Genomic DNA, 19462 nt, shown 5'->3' on the forward strand with positions numbered 1-19462 from the left:
CAGAGGCTTTTTCCTCTGGTGTCCGTTCAGGAAAAAGATTTATCTTGTCAGTAGTCTGTGCTGCTGATTTTTTTTTTTCTTTTTTTTTTTTTTTTCCTTCCCCACCTCCCACCCCATCTCTTTTGTTTGCTACTGTGGTAGCTTTTTGCCCACATGTTCTTATTAACATGACTGTTCTGTGGGGTTTTTCTCCCCTGTATCAGAACTTTTGAGGATTCAGACAGATAAATATTTCTTTATCTCTGATCATGTCCAGTTGCTGTTAAAGAAGAGATGCTGAGTAGAAGTTGAAGGAGGCTGTGAAGCAGAGGACATGATTTAGTCACTAGGCATATCTTCACTTGCAGAAGAAAAACAACATTGAAAACTGTTACACGCTTTCAGTGGAAATGCCATTGCATTTATCTTGCATGGTAACTGTGGTCTCATAGTTAATGAGAAGTTACTCCACTGATGCTATTTGAGACTTGGAGACAAGAAATGTGAAAAAACTGCTCTTATTTGCTCCCATTTTTTTTCAGAATACTCCTTCTAACTTGGCAAACAAAATTCAGGTATTTCATAATTACTTTTGTAACCATCCATATTGTGACAAGGGCAGACGGATAAGCGAAAAGGCTTGAAAACATTTCTGTATCGTGGCCTCCAGGTCACAGGTAGCTGTATACTAGGGTTGATCATCTATGCAAAGAACATTGGAACTTTGTACAGGCAACACTGCACTATTTAAGCTATATTTCCTTAAAGAGAGTAAACTGAAATCCATACTGACACTAACACTGGCTTCTTGCTGCAGTCTTCCAATAACTCTGTTGACCAGGTATATAATATTTCAAAGAATACTTTCAGTATCATAGAAAGTTAGGAAGCTAGGAGTATTTCATTTTCCTTCATAAAGAGGAAATCTTGGGTAATGTGGTTGTGACTGAACTGAAATACCCCTTCTGTGACAATGTAGAGAAGTCCCTTACTCTGTCCTGTGCTTTTTTTAGGGAACTATGTTGTGTCTAATCTTGAGTTACTACTCTTAGGCCACAGGCATTTTCAGCTTAAAAAAAAAAAAAAAAAAAAATCCATTTCTTAGCGACCATTTTGATGTCCAAAAATGCTTGGTGGCAGTCCAGCTCATCTATTATTTCTAATTTTTCTCAGTAGTTGAGAGTTATGGTGTCACTCATGCATCTCAGGGGCTGAATGTAGGTGGCTCCAATGAAGTCTTGAGAAAGAATAAGGGGACCAAATTCACACTTTGAGACGGATTTAGAATTTTTAAGTTGTCTTGCAGCAAGAACAACACCAATTACGCTTTCTAGAATGCTAATTGATACCAATCTTAGCATTTCATTTTGCAAAATTAGAGATAGGAATGAAGTTCAGTAGCTTTCAAAGGCAAAGATACTTTTTTTTCATGCAACTTCTACGTCATTATGCTGTGGTAAAATGTTAGTTTTTTAAAATATTTTTGTGGTATTTAAGAGTAAAAATGTGATCTAAGATTTGGTTTGAAAATCAGTTATCTGAAACTGAACTTTGTCCAAGCCTAGAACTCAAATGGATGTTTTTCGGTTTTTGCATTATTTAGTTTATAAGATGACATTTACTAGAAATCATGTAAATCTTAAAAAAATGGCAATATTATAACTTGACTTGAAAAATAGTGAAGTTGGCAGATCCAAAACTTCATGCTTAATTTAAACCTATGTCTTGTTTTTGTCTCTTTCCAAATAAAAAAAATACATTTTAAGAGACGAGTGTAACCTTAAGATACTTAAGATACTGGGGCATTAGCAGATTTAACAAAGGTAAGATCTGTTTGGAAGGTGTGTGCTAAGCATGTAGAATTTGAATTCCACGGAGAGAGAGTTATAGACTAGTTAATTCTTTGATTTGAGCTTAGCATGTCTTAAAGAGATTGTAAACACCGTAATGCTCAAACTATTTTGAGTTGCAGCAGAAGTGTGTTTTAATAACTCAGCTGTGAGGGTGGAAAGGCAAAATTTTTAAAGCGTGGAAAATATTTGTGTGGCTCAATGCAATGAGGTTATAGGTTAGGTTGCTCTGCAGATAAGCGCGAATTAATTGAAATCACAGAAATGTGGCTAACATAGTACAGAGAGAAAATTTAAAAAGTTGGAGATATTGAGACTGCCCTTGTGAGAGCACATATGAAGTATTTGGATAACTTGCTTTTTCTGTTTCATGTTTTTTGTTTTATCTTCGATATAATTAGGCGCGCGAGAGGGAGCAGATAGCGCCGGAGCTGAGATTAGTGACGGAAATCGAACCAAAAGAAGTGAGTTTTGAGGAGGGTTTTGAAGGAGAGGGAGGGGACTTGGCACACAGGAAGAGGAAGCTGAGGAAAAAAGCATGGATTTGTGATTGGGACAGAGGAAAAAAAAACATGATGTGACAGGAGACAATGTGAGCCAAGATGTAGGAGGGACAGACTGTTTAGAATTGAAAGGTGAGGGTGAGGAATCCAGGCTTGATATGGAATCAGCCAGTCAATAGACTTATGATGTTTTATATATGTGTGTGTATGAATGTGTGGGAGTTGTGATGTGTCAGGAGAGGAAAAACAGCTGAATCTTTAGTACTATAGAGAAGCAAAAAGGTGGTGATTGTAGGCAGGTGAAGGGAGAATGGTGTGTGTGTGAATTCTGCTATTGGCACAAGGGTTGGATTTTAGAAATTATTCTGGTTTTGCCTTCCCACTGTTGCAGGTTTAAGGTTACACAAAGGAATATTTTAAAATACAAGTGTTTTAGCCAATTGATGTGTAAGGCTATTGGGTTATTTCCACTAATGTATTTCTTGATCGTGCAGTTTCCTATGCTTTGATTTAGTGAATCTAATTAGCATAATGACAGTTTTCCTCAGTAGTGATAAAGTAATGTTTTGTCTTCTAACTACAGTGTCCCATTATTTCTCTCCTGTCGATTTTCTCAGCTTACTTGGAAGATGAGTTTTAGTAGGAATGAAAAAAGGAAGGAAATGCACTTTTTTAAAGTTATATATGTAAATGAGAAACTTTCACTGGGGTGGGATGCTGTGGGAAGCGGGAAATCAGGCTGGATGGTGCAGAGTTACAAAACCACAGCCAACAGAGGGACAATGGCAAGGGAGAAGTAGGGAAAACTTCTCTTACGAGGATTTTGCTTTTACTTTATTCATGTAATGTGTTCATGTAATGTGTTCATATTTGGGCCCTTGGCTTTGTGTATACTGAATGCTCTGGGGAACAGTCCTGCTATTACAGATTTGCAACTAGTTTCTCTGATATCTGTAATATTTAGTGCCCTGCTATTATGGTTGACAGAGTAGATACCTTACAACAACCCTGAGACAGATTTCAGAATTCATTGTGCTTTAGACTTACACTGTTATTCTCCCATTTTTTTGCTATTTTTTTTCTAAAAATTCTGAAAAATCATAAATGCATCTTTTTGAAGGAGGAGTTCCTGTGCTCTTCAAAAGAAATATAGTTACCTTAGCATCTTAAATGCTAAATAGTTCTTACAGGTCAGGAGCTGTGCAGCTGAGCAGTTGCTCAGCAGGAGTTCAAGGTTAAAAAGCAGGAATTACCTGTGCCACTTTAGTGCCTATATGTTTACTCTGGAGCCAAAATAAAAATGGATCCACAGAGTTTCTGGCCAATTCAGAATCACAAATTGTTGAGGTTGGAAGGGCTCAAGGTTCTCTTTACTGAGTTTAAATTTACAAATTAATCTAGAAAAAAAGTATAACTGTCACCTTAATTCATGTGTCTCTGCTCTGGCTTCTGAATGTTTAATCTTTGTTTGCCTCGTTTTATATGTGTCCTGCTGCCCTTTGTAAGCTCTGTGTCTTGAGGAAAGTATCCAAAGAATGAAATAAAATGCAAACAAAAAACCCCTTCATGTTGCACCAGAACAGCTACCATTAGAACAGGATACTTACTTCAGCATGGTTCTTGGAGCTTGATACCTTCGCAGAGCTTCTGGTTTCAGTGTGCTTAGCTTGACTGAAAATTAAAATGCTGTTTAGAAGCTGTTTTGATGCAGGGTGCGCTTCCTTTGCTTCCCACTTTTATCGTAAGATCCGAGCTCCAGCCATGTTACTGATCCTTTTCATCCCTTGGCCAGGGTACAGTGTAAGACTTCTACTCTCAGGTGTCCTCACCAGCACAAATAGCTCAGTCCTTTTTTTGTCCTGCTGGATGGGCAAGGCTCTGGATGGACTGGAGCTAATGTGTGTGCTCGTTTTGGCTGGCCAAAAATGAGGTATGTGTGTTTTTGATTGACTATGCAGCTGGCAGTTGGACACGCTCTTTGTGGCTGGCATGTCACCAAATGGCCTTGGTAGTTGCCTGTTGTGTAAGCATTGCCAAAGCGCTTCCAAACTTTTCTGCTGCTGGCTAGACTGAGTGTATGCATCTTGCATTGACAGTTTGGACACGAAACACTTGATCTTAGAGGAATCAAAACTGTTGGTGTTTCTAAGTACATAGCTTGATGCAATGTAGAAGCATAACCTATGTAAAGCAGTGATTTAAAAGTATTGAGCTATGTAAAAGGAAAAGCATAATACAAGGAAAACTAATGCTTTATATTTTGTGTTATGCTTTTCTCATACATCAAAGGAGGCAAAGAAGCCTCAGTAGAACAGAAATTTGGAAGACTTATAATACGTAATGAGTGGGGGAAAAGTTGCATTGAAACAAGATTTATAAAATTGAGATACTTTAGGTACCTTGTATGAAACATAACAATGAGACAGTCCAGAATAAAATATAGTCCATTTACAGCTGGGGAAAAAGAGAAAGTTTTACTATTTTCAAAGCACTCATGCAAAACTAGACAAAAAATAGTCTTTATCATACCTTTTTTATGTGTGGTAGTACAAATCTGCAAATACTCATCTAGCCAAAATTGCCACGTAGTAAATTAATTATCATTCAAAACACTCAGACACTTAATTCTTACTGGTGGAGGATGAACACTGCTGTTGGTTTTTATATGACATATAACTTCTCCATGGAAAAATTTTGTACCTTGATGTTACAGAAAATTTGAAAAAATACTTTAATTAAAAGGATCAAGTTAAAATTTTTGCCATCAGATTGATCCCTGACACTCAGGAGATGTCAGGCAGGAGTCTGAACACTCTAAACTAGTGGAAAGAGCTTGGCTGAGCCTTGGAGGTATTTAGTTCTCTCTGTTGACTTATAGGTGACTAGACTTCATCTGCGTGCCCACATGTAGATGAATTTGGGTGGTATGTTCTGTTGTTCACTCCCTGGATGTTTCTGTGTGGTCAAATAAGCCATTATCCAAAATGGCACTTTTATTGCCTTAAATGTGGATTGTGAAGTTCAGTCATTATAGAGCACTTTATTGAAATTACTCAATGAAACTTGTAATATGTAATACAAAGAGTGCTATCTCTCGTTAATCTAGAAACATGGATATAATTAGAAAAGAGTTGCCCCTGCTTTATCAATTTAATTCAGGAAGAACTCCGCCCAATCATGCAGCTGGCTGGACCATTCTTTGAGTTGATTGTAGTTCTGAATAATAGTTAAATTTGAGCAACAATGGAATTGGTGTATTTCGCAGCCAGAAGGGTAAGAAAAAAGTCAGTGGTTCTGGGTTTGGGAGCTCCTGGGTTTCTGAAGCGAGGACACACAAAATAGGTAGCAGGGAACGTGTGCAGCCAGAATTCTATCTGCAGTGTTTTTTGAAGGTTTTTTCTTTTTGCTTTTTACTCATGTGGCATACTGATAATGCTTCAAGTTTATTTAGGCAATTTGGGAAACTCATTTTACCACTCTTTGAGTAGTAGCCATAAAAATAAATTCAACTGTTCTTGAACGTTTCTAGATGAAGTTTCACTGGGTTTATAAGTATTTTCTGTTTGAGTCTCAGGCACTTTTTAATACTTACTTACCACTTTTTCCTTTTTGGAGGATTGGATAGCTTTGGTCAAAGCTGCTGCTGCAGCAGCAGCCAAGAACAAAGCAGGAAGTAAACCTAGAACCAGCGCAAACAGCAATAAAGATAAAGAGGACAGAAAATGGCTAAAAGTTCCTTCAAAAAAGGAAGAAACCTCGACCTCTACAATCATGCAGGAAGTCCAAAAAAAGGAAGAGGAGCCTACATCTAGTGACACATTTGGTAAAAACAAATTCTGTGAAAGATAAAATAGGTTTTTTCTGTAATGTTGAAGTAGAATTCCTGCTGTTAATTTTACCATTAAGTAACAACTAGGATTTCTAGAAGAAAGTGTCTCGTATGCTACTATGATAACTTTATGATACATAACATTAATCAGTTCAGAAACAATTTTTATCAGGTAAATTAGTTCGGTCAGCATTTACTTTTTGTGCAAAACTTCTAACTAGCTCTAGAAGAGCAGAACATTGTTTTTTTTTTTTTTTAATGACTTCATTGTACGTTTTGGTTCATATTCCTGCATTTTCTATTATCTGTGAGATAATCCCTGATCGTGTTCTAAAAAAAAAAATTCCAATATGAATGATGTATCCATATGCAGGGATGTTTGAAACTGTTTCTGGTTTGATAAGAATTTGTTCATTTTAATAGTTTTTAATACTGCATTTCTCATAATACTGAGTAAAAATTACAAATTTTGAGGTAATCTGCATCTAATGCTTCAATGTGTAATGCTAAATTGTCAGAATGTGTAGTTTTAATTTTTAATAGAATTTTAAAGTTCCTTTACTGCAGTATTCTAATAGCAGATCTGAAATACTTGAGTATTTTGGGTGTTGTTACGTATTTGTGAAATGTAAGTTTATTAGATTTCTCTTCTGTTTAAAAGTAGGATTTCCTGTAGTGGATGTTCCAAAGATGGCCTTTGTGCAGGCAGAGAGCACGTTATCACACAAGAGGAAAAGTAATTTAGGCAACTCATTTCAGGCAAAGAGAGCTCGTCTTAACAAGATCACTGGTAAGATACTTTTTGTTGTTGGCTTTTTTCCTTTTTAATATAGTGAAATATATATGCTTACATTTAAGGTACTAAAGTAGGTGGATAAAAGCACATTCATGAGGCAGATATTCACTACAGCCTTTTACTTGTTTGGAATTTTAAAGGAATCTATAAATGGTGATAAAATCAATCTACCTTGTTCATAAATTCAGAGAATGGTCTCAGACTTGACTTGGTCTTTTTAGTTTTCAAGGAAGGTAACCATCCTGAACTGATGAATTTCTTGAGTAAGTTTTAATTCCAGCTGCATAATTTTCTCTGTTATCAGGTGAATTTGGGGTTTGTACAAGTTGTTAACGTGGTCATGAGTTACATATCGCCATTGTAAATTAAAGCTTTTGTTAGCTGTGGAAAACCTATGTGTTTTGTCATAGTTTGTTGTAAAGTAATACTGTTGCTGAAAAGAGTGTACAGTATGTCATTTGAAAGTATACAAACCTACAAATTGCTACATATTGAAGCCATGAAGATCTGAAACGTTTTTTGCAGTGCCTAAGGCATTCATTCCCTATGTTTATTACTCAAGGGTATTAACGGAAAACAAGTATACAGCTATAGAATACATTTTATACAACAGGAAATGGAATAATAGATAATTGGTCTTATCTTTAAAAGTTGAAAAACATTTTATTCCAAAATTTAATAGAAATTTACTTTACTGTGGAAAGATTATTTCAATTTGTATCCCTCCTCCCCCATACCTCCCAATAAGCAAATTGTGTTGCCAGCATTATGCTGTCAGTATTTAGGATGAGGTAGTATGTTTTCAGCTGTGCTGAGAAAGCATCAGGTGCATTTCAAAAGCTGGGATTAAAAAAGTTGTGAAGTCCTAAGTTAACAGAGGGGTCCTTGGACAGGTGGGAAGACAGAAATGTGTTCCACTTGTTATTCTAGTAAATAATATTTTGTGTGAAGTCTGTCAAACTTTTCTGTGCTACAGATGAGAGGGTTTTTTTGCTTGTTTTTTTTTTTGTAGTAGATAGAGTATAGTCATTCATATGAAAAGTCTTACCTGTTTCTATAAGGTAAAAATAACCTGATTTACTAAACTGCATGCTGAGGTTTTTTTCAGACTTGTTTTGACCAATCCAACCTTTCATAGGTCAGCAATTGAGGAAGTTTAGTCAGTTTTCTGATGAGTATGGTTCTGTTTCAGTCTCTCAATCAGTACTTTGATCTAAAGGAGAAAATAAATGAAATGGGTCAGTATGGAACATGATATGAAGGAAGCAGTCTTCAGAAAAATCCATCTTCTGCCTCCAGGATTTTCCTTTCTGGAAGGCTTCTTATTTGATACCAAATTTAGTTAACAGATTTTTGATTTATCAACCTAATTTCTACTCTTCTTTGCGCATATTGCATGCACTTTCAGTTAAGTCCCAATTTAATTGCTTCCATGAGCTGTGGAAGATATATGTACTAGTGATATACATTTACAGAGCCCTGTTAATTTCTTTCCAATAGCAGTCAGTAGCAGAAGATACTAAAACCAGCTGAAAAACCAGTAGCTCTAGAAATCATGTTTTTCCTGTGCTTGTGGGTAGATTCTCCTTTCCTAAGGAGCTTTGTGAGATTAATAGCAGTCGAAAGGGCTCATACAGACTGAACTGAATAATCAGAAAACATCATTTTGCAGCCATTGATTTCGTTACCATTCTAAAACCAGTGTCTCTCTGTCTCCATGAAAGCATACTCCGCTAGCAGAGAATATATTAGTATTCAATGAAAGTGAATTAATCCTTTAATTACAAGCTGAAATTTGTCATGCGTGGTAGTTACTTTGTGTAACTGTTCTCAAATTAACACCCTTCTGCAACTCATGCTGTAGTAGGTTTTGTATACTTGCATATAATGGAGTATTTTGAAAATGTAACTGCTGATGATCAAAATTTCTTCTGCTATGGGCTTATTTCTTATGCTTGAAATACTTGTAAATTGTCATTTGTGTCTCCAGCATGAGCTTTAGATGTGAAGGAAGGTTGGGAATCACGCTGGTGTACCTGTCAGAATGGCTACATAAAGCATTATAGCTGTTAGGAAAATGTTCATTTACCAAGTGTCTTATGGCTGTATTGGGGATATAGAGCAAATAATGTGGTTGTAGGAGGCTGTCTGAAGGGAACTGTTTTCTGGATTTCAGTTCAGCATTTGTTGCAGAAGGTTCTCCTTGTCTGACACAAGGGCAACAGCTGCATCTGTATCACCATTTGACAAAATAAAGTTGCTTCCTGTGCTGCTTTTTCTTCTGCTGCCACCACTGGGGGAAATTAAGTTTCCCGAAGGTGAAGGATGTCTCCTGCTAAGCATATTATTAATGTCTTCTTCCAATTAGTTTTTGCCTCCATTGGAATGCTTGCTCCCACATCTGCTGCAGTGTTGATACCTAAAAGAACAGATAACATCTGCAGCAAGCTTACAGAACAAAACACTTCTGGTTCACTGTGCCACCCCATGCTTTGTATTTGTTATGTGCTGTTACTGACAGGGGATGGTGGTCCTGCTGCTGTAGTAGCTTGTGGAGTTGTTTTGTCTTTCTACAGGCATGGTGGTTGGTTAGAAAGATACTTAATGGGGTAGAGAAGAAGGAAGTAAGAAGGGTTGTATAGTCACAGGTCTGACAGAGTCTAGGTTCATTTCATGGCTTTACTTTCTGATCACTGAGCATCTACCTAGAAATAAAAATCATAGAATAGTTTGACTGGGAAGGGACCTTTAAGGATCATCTAGTCCAACCCCCCTGCTGTGGGCAGGGGCATCTTCCACTAGATAAGGTTGCTCAAGGCCTCATCCAACCTGACCTTGAACACTGCCCATGATGGGGCATCCACAGCTTCTCTGGGCAACCTGTGGTTTGTAGAACCACAAAAGCTCCCTTATAGACTGTAGCTTGTTGTTTACTATTTAATTTTGAAAATTATGTTATGCTTTTCATTGTAGATGCATGGTTGTCAATATAACGAACATTGCTAATTTTGCAAGTTGATTTAAACAGTAATTTGAGTCATGAACGTTTATTTAGGACCGTGAAACCTAAATCTTTTATGAAGCCTAATGCAAAATTAAAATCTTGCCAGATGACTTTATTTGTATTAATATGACAGGGCTAAATAAGTTTCTGCTTTTCAGTTAACCTGTTTAGCTCTAAAATCAATTAGTTTGCACATCTTGTTATGGGCGTGGTGTTCTGAAAAAAGTTTATTTAAAACATAACTACTTTCCAGTAAACCGAAGCATAACTTAATCTAACAAAGAGTAAATGAAAAAAAAGCACCTAGTATTTATTGTGGAATGCTGAAATGTGATAGCTCTCTAGCAAAATATCACACTGTTTTTTGTGTGCATGTTTTTGTTTGGGTTTTTTTATGTCCTAAACGATTCCTGAGAGCCCAGGCTTCACTAATTTATAATTCCTTGGGCATTGTGCACTGTAGATTAATTTTGAGCATATCTAATTTTTCATGGAATACAATAGGAATTTCCTGTGGATCTGTCAGCTCAAGTTATTTTTGAGGATGTAAACTCTCCACCCCAAATATTGATGTTTCCAGGGATTATAATAGTAACTTTTAGTCAGTTTTGTGTTTTTCAGGTTTTATCAGTTCTGCTTTGTCTTACGGCATAGAACTTTTTCTTTCTCTGCGTGCTTAGATAATTGAAGTTATTGTGTAAAGCAGAACTGAAGCTATTGCTAGATGCTTAGCCAACAAAAAGCTTCCTCATATTTATGTTACCTTGTCTTTTACGTTTTTTTTTATAGTAGTAGTATTGTATATGAGTTCATCAAAGAAGTGACATATACTGAAGTATTTGCTCCCAATATGGTCTTGTTGTTGAGGTAATTCGGGAGCTCCACTGCTGAGAATATTCATTTGGAAATTAAATCCCTTGTTCTATTCTGTCTAAAAGGTTTGCATGTGTTAGAGTTAAGAAGTAGTAATACAAATTCTGATGGCAATTTCTTAAAGACTGGAAAGGGGAGAGTTAGAAAAGGTTTGTAAATAATTTGATCTCTCAAAATTTACTTAAGTATCATAGGTTTGGTTTTAAAGCCCAAGTGCTTGGGCTTTAAAGAGATGGTGAGGGATTATTTTACAACTGATAATTTGATTTTTATCTTGTTAGTGGGAATGCCAGAGAAGTGCTTCGTGTGAAAGGGCGCCGTCATGGGACTGTCTTTTAACTTTTTGTTTCTTCTGATTTAAAGTGTTCAGCTTTGAGTGGAGCTGTTTCAGAGATAATTATGTTGTAGATATAAGCAGTTCATATTTCTTATCTCACTGTTTTGCTTTGTTTTCCATGGATTCTTGTTGCAAGCTGCTTCTAACTAAAAATCTCTGCAATTTTTCTTCTAAGGTTTATTGGCATCCAAAGCTGTTGTTGCGGATGGTGCTGAAAAAAAGGAAGGCAACAAAGAAACAGCTCCAGTCCTGGAGCAGGTATGAAATGGTAGAGTTTGATTCTTTTGCAAGGTTCCCACTGGAGTGTGCCATGGAGATGTAGTACCTACAACATTAAAATTTACCCCTTCAGGTATAATAGGGAACTGAAAACTGATATTATGTTTACATTTCTGGCAGAGCCAGAAGTATGGAACTTAATTGTCTCTAACCAGAGTGTTGACTTGAATTTCAGTAATGAGCTTTTGTGTTAGAAAACTAACAGAAAACAAAGAAAAATGGAGTCTCCATGCAACAAATGTGAGGAGACCAGTGTCCCAAGGTCCAGTTTTATAGCTGGAACCATAACCATGACTGGCTTAGGAAGAGGCCCTTACACAAATTTAATTTGTGTTTGAGACAGGGTTTTTGACATCAAGTAGAACTTCTTTTAAAAGAAGACTCTTTTATATTGTAAGAATTTGGTGTTGTAGGCTTGTGTGTGTTTTATGAACCGCTCAATGAGCCATACATTTTTTGCAAGGGTGTGTATTTTAATAAATACAAAAAAGAAACTTTTAAATAATGTTAAGGGTCTGATTTTTAAACCTGCATATTTGCAGGACCTGAAGGCTGCCATTTTATCTTTGGCTTATTCCATTGTGTTCAGGCATTGCTTGACTCCAAGCTGTGCATATTAAAGGGCTGAATGCCTAAGCATGGTAAAGCAAGCTAAGGATGAACAGTAGTCTTGATTCAGGACATCTTTGTTTTCCAGTGATTTAAATCAAGCCTTAATGTAGTTTTAATACAACTTTTTTGTATTCATTTTCATTCTTCAGCAGCAGTATTTGAATGAAATAGCCTTGCTGCCAGCAATTCTTAAAAAGCATTTCTGTTCTTAAGCCCCGGCACACTCTATGAACAGTCCCTACCCCAAACTTTATTTGATATTTTGGTTGTACTGGTACTCTAGAGCTGATAGATAATTGCATTGCTGTGGTTTTTCCATTGATGCTGCATTGGATGCGAGTCTTGTCAATGGAACATGATTTTCTGTTTTTAATGCTGTCGCTGTAATGGCTGACTGAGCCACTACGGTGTCAATGCATTGACCGATATTTGGCATAAAGGTTTACAATGTATTGACATGACATTCCATTTCTCAAATTTTTGCATATTAAAGATGCTATGATTTTATCGCTACTATGTGTGATATTTTCAATGTGCAAAAAACTGTGAAATGGCTTACAGCATGTTGGTTTTGGAAGAATCATTACAATGTAAATCTTATCATGCAGAATCCCATGATGGTGAATGGGACTTCGTGGTTTACATAGACTGTGTATGCAACAGTATAAACGACAGTGCATATTTACTAAAAAGTTTTTGTTACTTCTTAGACTTAGTAACTCGGCTGTTTCTGTTTTATTGATTAGATATAAAAAAAAGATGTCTCTGTCATTGTTTACATGCTAATGGTCTGAAAAACCTCATTTTTGGAAATACTAGTTAAGGTCCTTTAAAGAGACATCTAAATCCCAAATTGTCCTATTCCTTTGACTCTAACTAAAAACAGTTTTTCTAACTAAAAACAGAAACCTCACAAACATTTAAATGATTAACTGTGGGGAGGAAAATTTTGAGCTTAAAGCTTTTTTCACGAAGTTCCTGGCCCAAATTCAAATTAAAATGGCCGAGTTATAAAACCCCCAAAAGGTTTTCCAATAGCAAAGTTGACATTCCTTAGAGGTTTTGTCTGCTACTGCTATAAAATTGAATGGGTAAAATATCTTGTAGGTTTTTTTAATAATGTAATACAGAACATGGTTAGAAGTATTCAGGCCAGTAGCCGAAAACTGACTTTGTTGATGGAAGTTTATTTTATTTATATTTATATATTTTTAGTTTACAGTTGTCTTAAACCCAAAACTTCAGCTGATTAGTTGCAGATACAGTAGTTTATTTAACTGTATTAGGGTATGTCATGTTATATTTCCTTTTGACCAAGACCTGATTAGATGAATAATATTAATTCATTAAGGTTTTTAATGTTAATTTGTCCTGTTAAGAGGTTAAGCACCTTATCAAAATATTAATTTAATTTTTTTAATCTTGTTTAAATAACTTTGTAATTTGAAAGTAATGGATGCTGTAGTAATGTCTTTCACATCTGTGAAGATGAACAATAAAATTGTTTATTTACAAGTTACGACTCTAATTAATTTCTGGTAATACCTTTCATAACCAGCATAGGTATACTTTACAGTTCATGGAATATTTCATTTAAATGAAGAAACTGCACTTAATATGTGTGTAATTGAGTTATTCAAGGTAGAACTGGTGTCTGCTGAATGGGATGTTTTGCACCGGATCTTTACATGATATTTCCAGCAAGCTGTTCATGTAGCATTCAGGGGTGCCCTTTTGCAAACACAGAATGTGCACTTGTGTTTTTTTTGTTTGCTCTTTTTTTTTTTTTTTCCATTGGAACACAGAAAGTTCCAGTGGAAAATAAAATTGCGATTTATAGCAAAACCCAATAATATCATCAAATCATCAGAGATGTGACGTTTTGAGTTTGGATAAAGTGGTGCACACATTCTAGAAATATCTTTCTACTTTGTTAGTTATGGTTTTATTAGATGGTGCTATGCTGTGTGATGTAACTGAGACAAGAAAGGGGACAGGTTTAAGAAATTCTGTTCAGATATTGTAGTTTGCCATTACTGGGCAAGCTGTAACACATGCACAGTTTATTCAGTAAAGTAGGAAGAACTTCCTTCCACTTAAAAATTTAAAATGCTAATGTCTGTCAATGCATGCTAATTGTCTAAAAATAATACTTCAGTATGTGTGTTAAGAAGGATGAAAATTGATGAAATGGGAAAGTGTGTTATATTGATTTTTTTCTTTTTTCCTTCAAAAACTGTTTTAACTCTTTATCTGCTCATTTTCTCCCCAACAGTTAGCAATCTGTTTAACCCTGTGGTGCTAGAAGTTGTGATTTCTTCATGTGTTTGCACAAACATATAATGTGGTGAAATCCAGACTCCCAGCACTGAAAGGGGTTGTGTGAGAGTGTGTTCAGTATTTGGAAATTTTTTATTGTTTTCAGACATTCCTTAAAGGAGCATTATCAACTTTTTCAGGTTCTTCTCTAAAAATGAAATACATGTTAAACAAAGTTTTCCTGAGGAACGTTTTTTCTTTCTGTGGTCAGGGGAATGACTGTGAAGGGAAAATCTTGGCAACTTTTTTTAGAACTGCAATCCTCTGAACAAGGATTGCTTGCTCATAGCAGTGTAAAAGCCTGTCGGAGTTCAAGTTGTGTCTGGATGACACTCTTAGTTATATGGTTCAGTTGTAGGTCGCCCTGTGAGGAGCAGGGAGTTGGACTTGATGATCCTGAAGGGTTCCTTCCAACTTGAAATATTCTACGAATCTATGATTGTAGATCAGTGTACGTATTGTAGCTTGTAACGAGTGTTCTCCAAGTTATACTTTGAGACAGCACTGACCGTCCTGGTCTACTGAGGGTGAAAGAGACAGAAACTAAGAAACACTTTGGTGAATTTTTAAAATGGGAATAGAGGAAAAAGGTTTTGTTTTCAGGCTTTTTTCAGGTATTTCAAATAGTAAGAAATGAGGGTGTTCTGAATACTGAAAATAATTGATAGTGCTCCTTTAAAAAAAAAAGTTTAATGTGATGCATTTTAAATAGTTTTAATTTTTACTGAAAAGAATGTTGCTTTAAAATGTGTTTTGAATACTAAAGTTGCTTTTAAAAAGATCAAAATAGAATACAAGATCTACAGCGAAGAAACTGAAATAAAAGTATCAATTTTTTATTATTTATTCAGGAGATTGCACCTAAACCACAAAGTCAGAAAAAAAATGAAGCTGATATTAGCAGTTCTGCCAACATTCAGAAACCTGCACTGTTATCCTCAACTTTGTCTTCAGGAAAGGCTCGCAGCAAGAAATGCAAACAAGAATCTGGAGATTCTTCTGGGTGTATAAAGCCCCCTAAATCACCACTTTCCCCAGAATTAATACAAGTCGAGGATTTGACGCTGGTCTCTCAGCTTCCTTCTTCTGTGATAAATAAAACTAGTGAGCACAGACATTTTAAAAAAAATACCGTAATTACTTATAAGAGATATACAGAAATTTTTTTTGGTTGTAAATGGCTATTGCTTTTAAAAATGAATCTGCTTTAAATAAAAGGTCCAAGCGGGAGAATTAGGGGTAGCTCAATATTTTAAAAGTCAAGTCACATAATAAGGCATATGAATTACTCTACTGGAAATAATACATTTAAATAATACATTTATATTTATAGAGTCGTGGCTTTTAATGCTTGGCTTTCCCTGCAGCTTAAATCTCCACATTAGTTTTAACAGTGATACAGGAAAAATCAAACCTTTCTTCTGAAGGGGCCTGATTCATTAAAAGGAAAAGACGTACACCTTGGTTGTGGACCTTTCCTTCTCTGAGAAATTCCACCTGCAGCAGGCTCATGTGCTGTACATTTTGGCAGTGGCATTCTTCACCTTATGTGGTATTTCCTCCTAATATGATGTGAAAGAGAAGATGGGTTCAAGATCTGTGGTGGGAAAAAAAGAAAAATTGAGTTTGTCTCAGAATACCATAGGTGTTCAGCTTCTTAACATGTGTAACTGATTTGCAAAGTACCAAAATATTGTGTATCAGAAGAACAGGGAACGGTTTATGCTGCATCCTTGAATATGCTATTTTTTGTGAATATTAAGATATTTCTGTAATTTTTGAGGTTACATTAGGTTTTTAGTGTTGCTTAGGGTCAGGCTCTTTGTTGCCTGAAGAACATTAAATGTTGAGGCCAACAGTTAAAATAAATGTGGGTTCCAGTAAGTCAAAAGCTACATTTTTGTTTTGCTTTTAGAATAGTGATTGAGGATGGAAGACTGTACCTGCATCGTGTGTTCCCCTTAACCTTGATTTAATATTTTCCGTTAGGAAATAAGTTTTTAATCTTTTCTCACAGATAACTTTAAATGAATGGGAAAGGGAGGGGTGCAAACCCAGCCATCTTTATTTATTCAGGACACATTGGTATAAATTGTATTTTGTCCCCACAAAATATTAGTGGTCATCTATATTGTAATATGCCATCCCTCCCCACCCCTAAAATAATGGTAAGTAGTTTTCCTTGAGCATGTTTGTATTTTGGATTAAGTTAGACTTCTCTGTACCAATATTTTTAAAATCAGCTAATTTAAAAATAGGCTGTTTAGTAGCTTAGAACTTGTTAGTGCTGTCTTCTAATCTTTGGCTTCTGAGTCTGTACCACCTCTAATGGAAATTTAATTTTGCTATGTCTTTATTTTTAAATCTGCATCTTTGACTCTAAAAACCTCTTAAGAAAATGAGAGAACAGTGATTTACAGTGTAATAATGACTTAAAAGTTCTTCTAAGATAAAAGTTTCTGAAATTGGGTAAAACTGGAGAGGTGTAGGAGAGTGTGTTGTTTTTGTTTTTAATGAATCAGGCCTATATTAACCTATATCAATTCCCCCCTCCCCCCCTTTTTTTTTTTTTTTAAGTATGAGGTTCTTGAGCCTTCTTACTGTGCCATGCGTTGGCAGTGTGCATTTGAAATATAGTTGGGGTATTGATATCAGGTTAACAGAAGACGGGAGGCAGGATATAAAATTAACCACTGCTTTTGATTATCTAAGTTGTATGTTACCAATATCCATGATTTTGTAGATCTTTAACTGTGATCATTTGTTCTGTTTACTGTTAAATCCTACTGCCCCTTTCCATTATAAGTAGCCTGTTCTCATGGGTTATATGGGGGGGTTGCTTATTGTAAATACACTGTTTGCCTAAAACAACAGCCTTTGTCAGTGGGGAAGTAGATGCCCGAATAATGTATAATAAGCAAAAAGCAGAATCATGTCTTGAGCATAACTCTTTTTTTGCTCCTGGTAGTCACAGTTTCTAATTGCTTTTACCAGTTCTGCTGTGATTACCAGGCTTGCAAATAAGAGCTGCTTAAAGCACTCCCCATCTTTAGATCTCAGATACTGCGGTAAGCTTATGGTATATCTCTCTGCTTCATGAACATTGAAAGATCTCTTTTTAGGTCCATCACAGCCAGTGAATTCCCCTAGATCCTACAAACATAGCCAACGGAGAAGAAGATCACAGCGTTTAGCCACTTGCTCCTTGCCTGATGATTCTGTAGAAAAAGTTTCTTCTCCCTCTTCAGTTACTGATGGAAAAGTGTTCTCCATCAGTGGTCAAAACCAACAGTCATCAAAATTGGAGGGTAATGTATCTTAATCTAATAAAGAACTGCCCAAGAGAAACTGAATCATAAAAATTAGACCTTTCACAGTTTTCATCTAATGGGATATTTTGACTTACTGTAGCTAAAGCTGTATGCTCTTCCTATGTTATGTAACACTGCAATCCAAACTGTTGTTTGTTGGACCTATGTATCTTTTTTAATATTACATTTTTTCTTTCATGTAGTACCTGATGTTGCTCATATGTCACTTGAGAAGCGTGGACCATGTCTCCCTCTTGATTTAAGCCGTAGTTCGGAAGTTACAGCACCATTATCCACAGAATCCACTTTCCGTAATGAATATCCCAGTAAAGACAAGGAAGACATTCAGATGTTTACATATCTTTCTTCCAAAGCAGTAACTGATGGAAGAGTAGCTACAACAGCGTCAGGTAAAGAGATTCAGTGTACAACCAGTTAGGTTTGTAGTTGTAGGGTTAAAATGTGTATGTATTCAGTCACGCAGAAAGAACGGATACTTTTTTCTGCACACTCGCAAACCTGCCACTCTTCCTGGGGTCCATCCATCTGCGTATTCTTTTGTCTTCCACTGGCTTTGAGCTGCATTAGCACTTTTTCTAACACACTTTAAGGAGGATCTGAGAGTGTAGAATATAAAAAAGCAATATTTGTTTCAACAATATTTTATATTGTTAAAACTTGTAAAAATAATTTATGAAGTTGTTTACTAACATACTAATATATACTAAATCTAGATGTACTTATTGATCTTGTGGCTTCAGCTTTAAAACTTAGTAGCATTTTCAGAGGTAGTCAGCATTCTGCTGCCTTTGCTTCTGCTTGCAGTGGGAATTTTGTCACAAATTTGTTACTTGCAGATATTTCTGAAAAATCCTCTAAATATTATGTAGATTTGGTTCATCCTCACAGAGTTAATGTAGAGCCCAGTACCGGAACTCTGTGTGCCCTCTCGCTTTGTAACAGTTTACTGGCTACTGTGGTTTAAGTGAATCACTTGGATGGAGGCAATAAAGAGATTTGGGGAAGGGTTTACATAGTGGTTTGCAGACCCTAAAAGTGGGTTGTTTTCATCCACTGTATGTTAGGTGTCCATATGCTTTTTTCATAAATAAGTCTCTTACGTGGGTGAGTATCACACCTTTTTTAATTGAGTTCCAAGAAAGAATTATCTCACCAGCCTTTTTTTTTTTTTTTTTTTTTTTAAATGAGAAAATTGTTCAATAAAGTAAGAGGAGGAAAAAACCAAATTATTGTACTCTCCTGGGGAAGGTTTTGGTAAATGCGATTGATAGTAAGGGAGGATAACGTGACCTTGAAGTATATAATTACGGTGCTCAAAGTATAACTTGTCAAGTTTAGGGGGAAAAAAAAAAAATAACAACTTTGCATTAAGCTGACAGTGTAGCTGCAGTGCTCAATAGGTCAGTGAAGGATTTTTAGTATGTACAGCCCTTTCTTGGGTGTCTGCCCACATGTGCTCCCACTGAAGGTGTAAGGTGATTGCTTCATTGAGTTGTAGCATAGCTATTTAACCTGATGTGGCAAAGGCTGGGTAGGATTCTTGGATCAATATTGCATAGATTAAAATAGATGATCGTAATTGTCCTTTCTCTTCTCAAAAAGAAAATCTATTAATCTCTTAAACTAATTTGTCAAAATAAGGGCTACAAGAATTTCTAGCGAGCTGCCACTTAAGCTTTTAAAAATGTTACTTAACATTTACATTACCATGTGACAGTCTTCGTTTGCCTTTTATACATTGCATAGCAG

At 35.9% G+C, this 19462-nt stretch overlaps 1 protein-coding gene across 1 annotated transcript in view; it reads left to right on the forward strand.

The window, feature by feature from the left end:
• The window catches only part of PHF20L1 (PHD finger protein 20 like 1), a 53646-nt gene that overhangs the window by 11319 nt on the left and 22865 nt on the right, over positions 1-19462 (forward strand). The window contains exons 6-11 of the mRNA XM_068396991.1: positions 5948-6155; positions 6826-6951; positions 11347-11429; positions 15233-15485; positions 17504-17689; positions 17896-18102. Of these exons, the coding sequence (XP_068253092.1) occupies positions 5948-6155; positions 6826-6951; positions 11347-11429; positions 15233-15485; positions 17504-17689; positions 17896-18102 (1063 nt within the window). The remainder of the gene's footprint in view (positions 1-5947; positions 6156-6825; positions 6952-11346; positions 11430-15232; positions 15486-17503; positions 17690-17895; positions 18103-19462) is intronic.

Source organism: Nyctibius grandis, chromosome 3, assembly GCF_013368605.1.
Source record: "Nyctibius grandis isolate bNycGra1 chromosome 3, bNycGra1.pri, whole genome shotgun sequence".
NCBI lineage: Eukaryota > Metazoa > Chordata > Aves > Nyctibiiformes > Nyctibiidae > Nyctibius > Nyctibius grandis.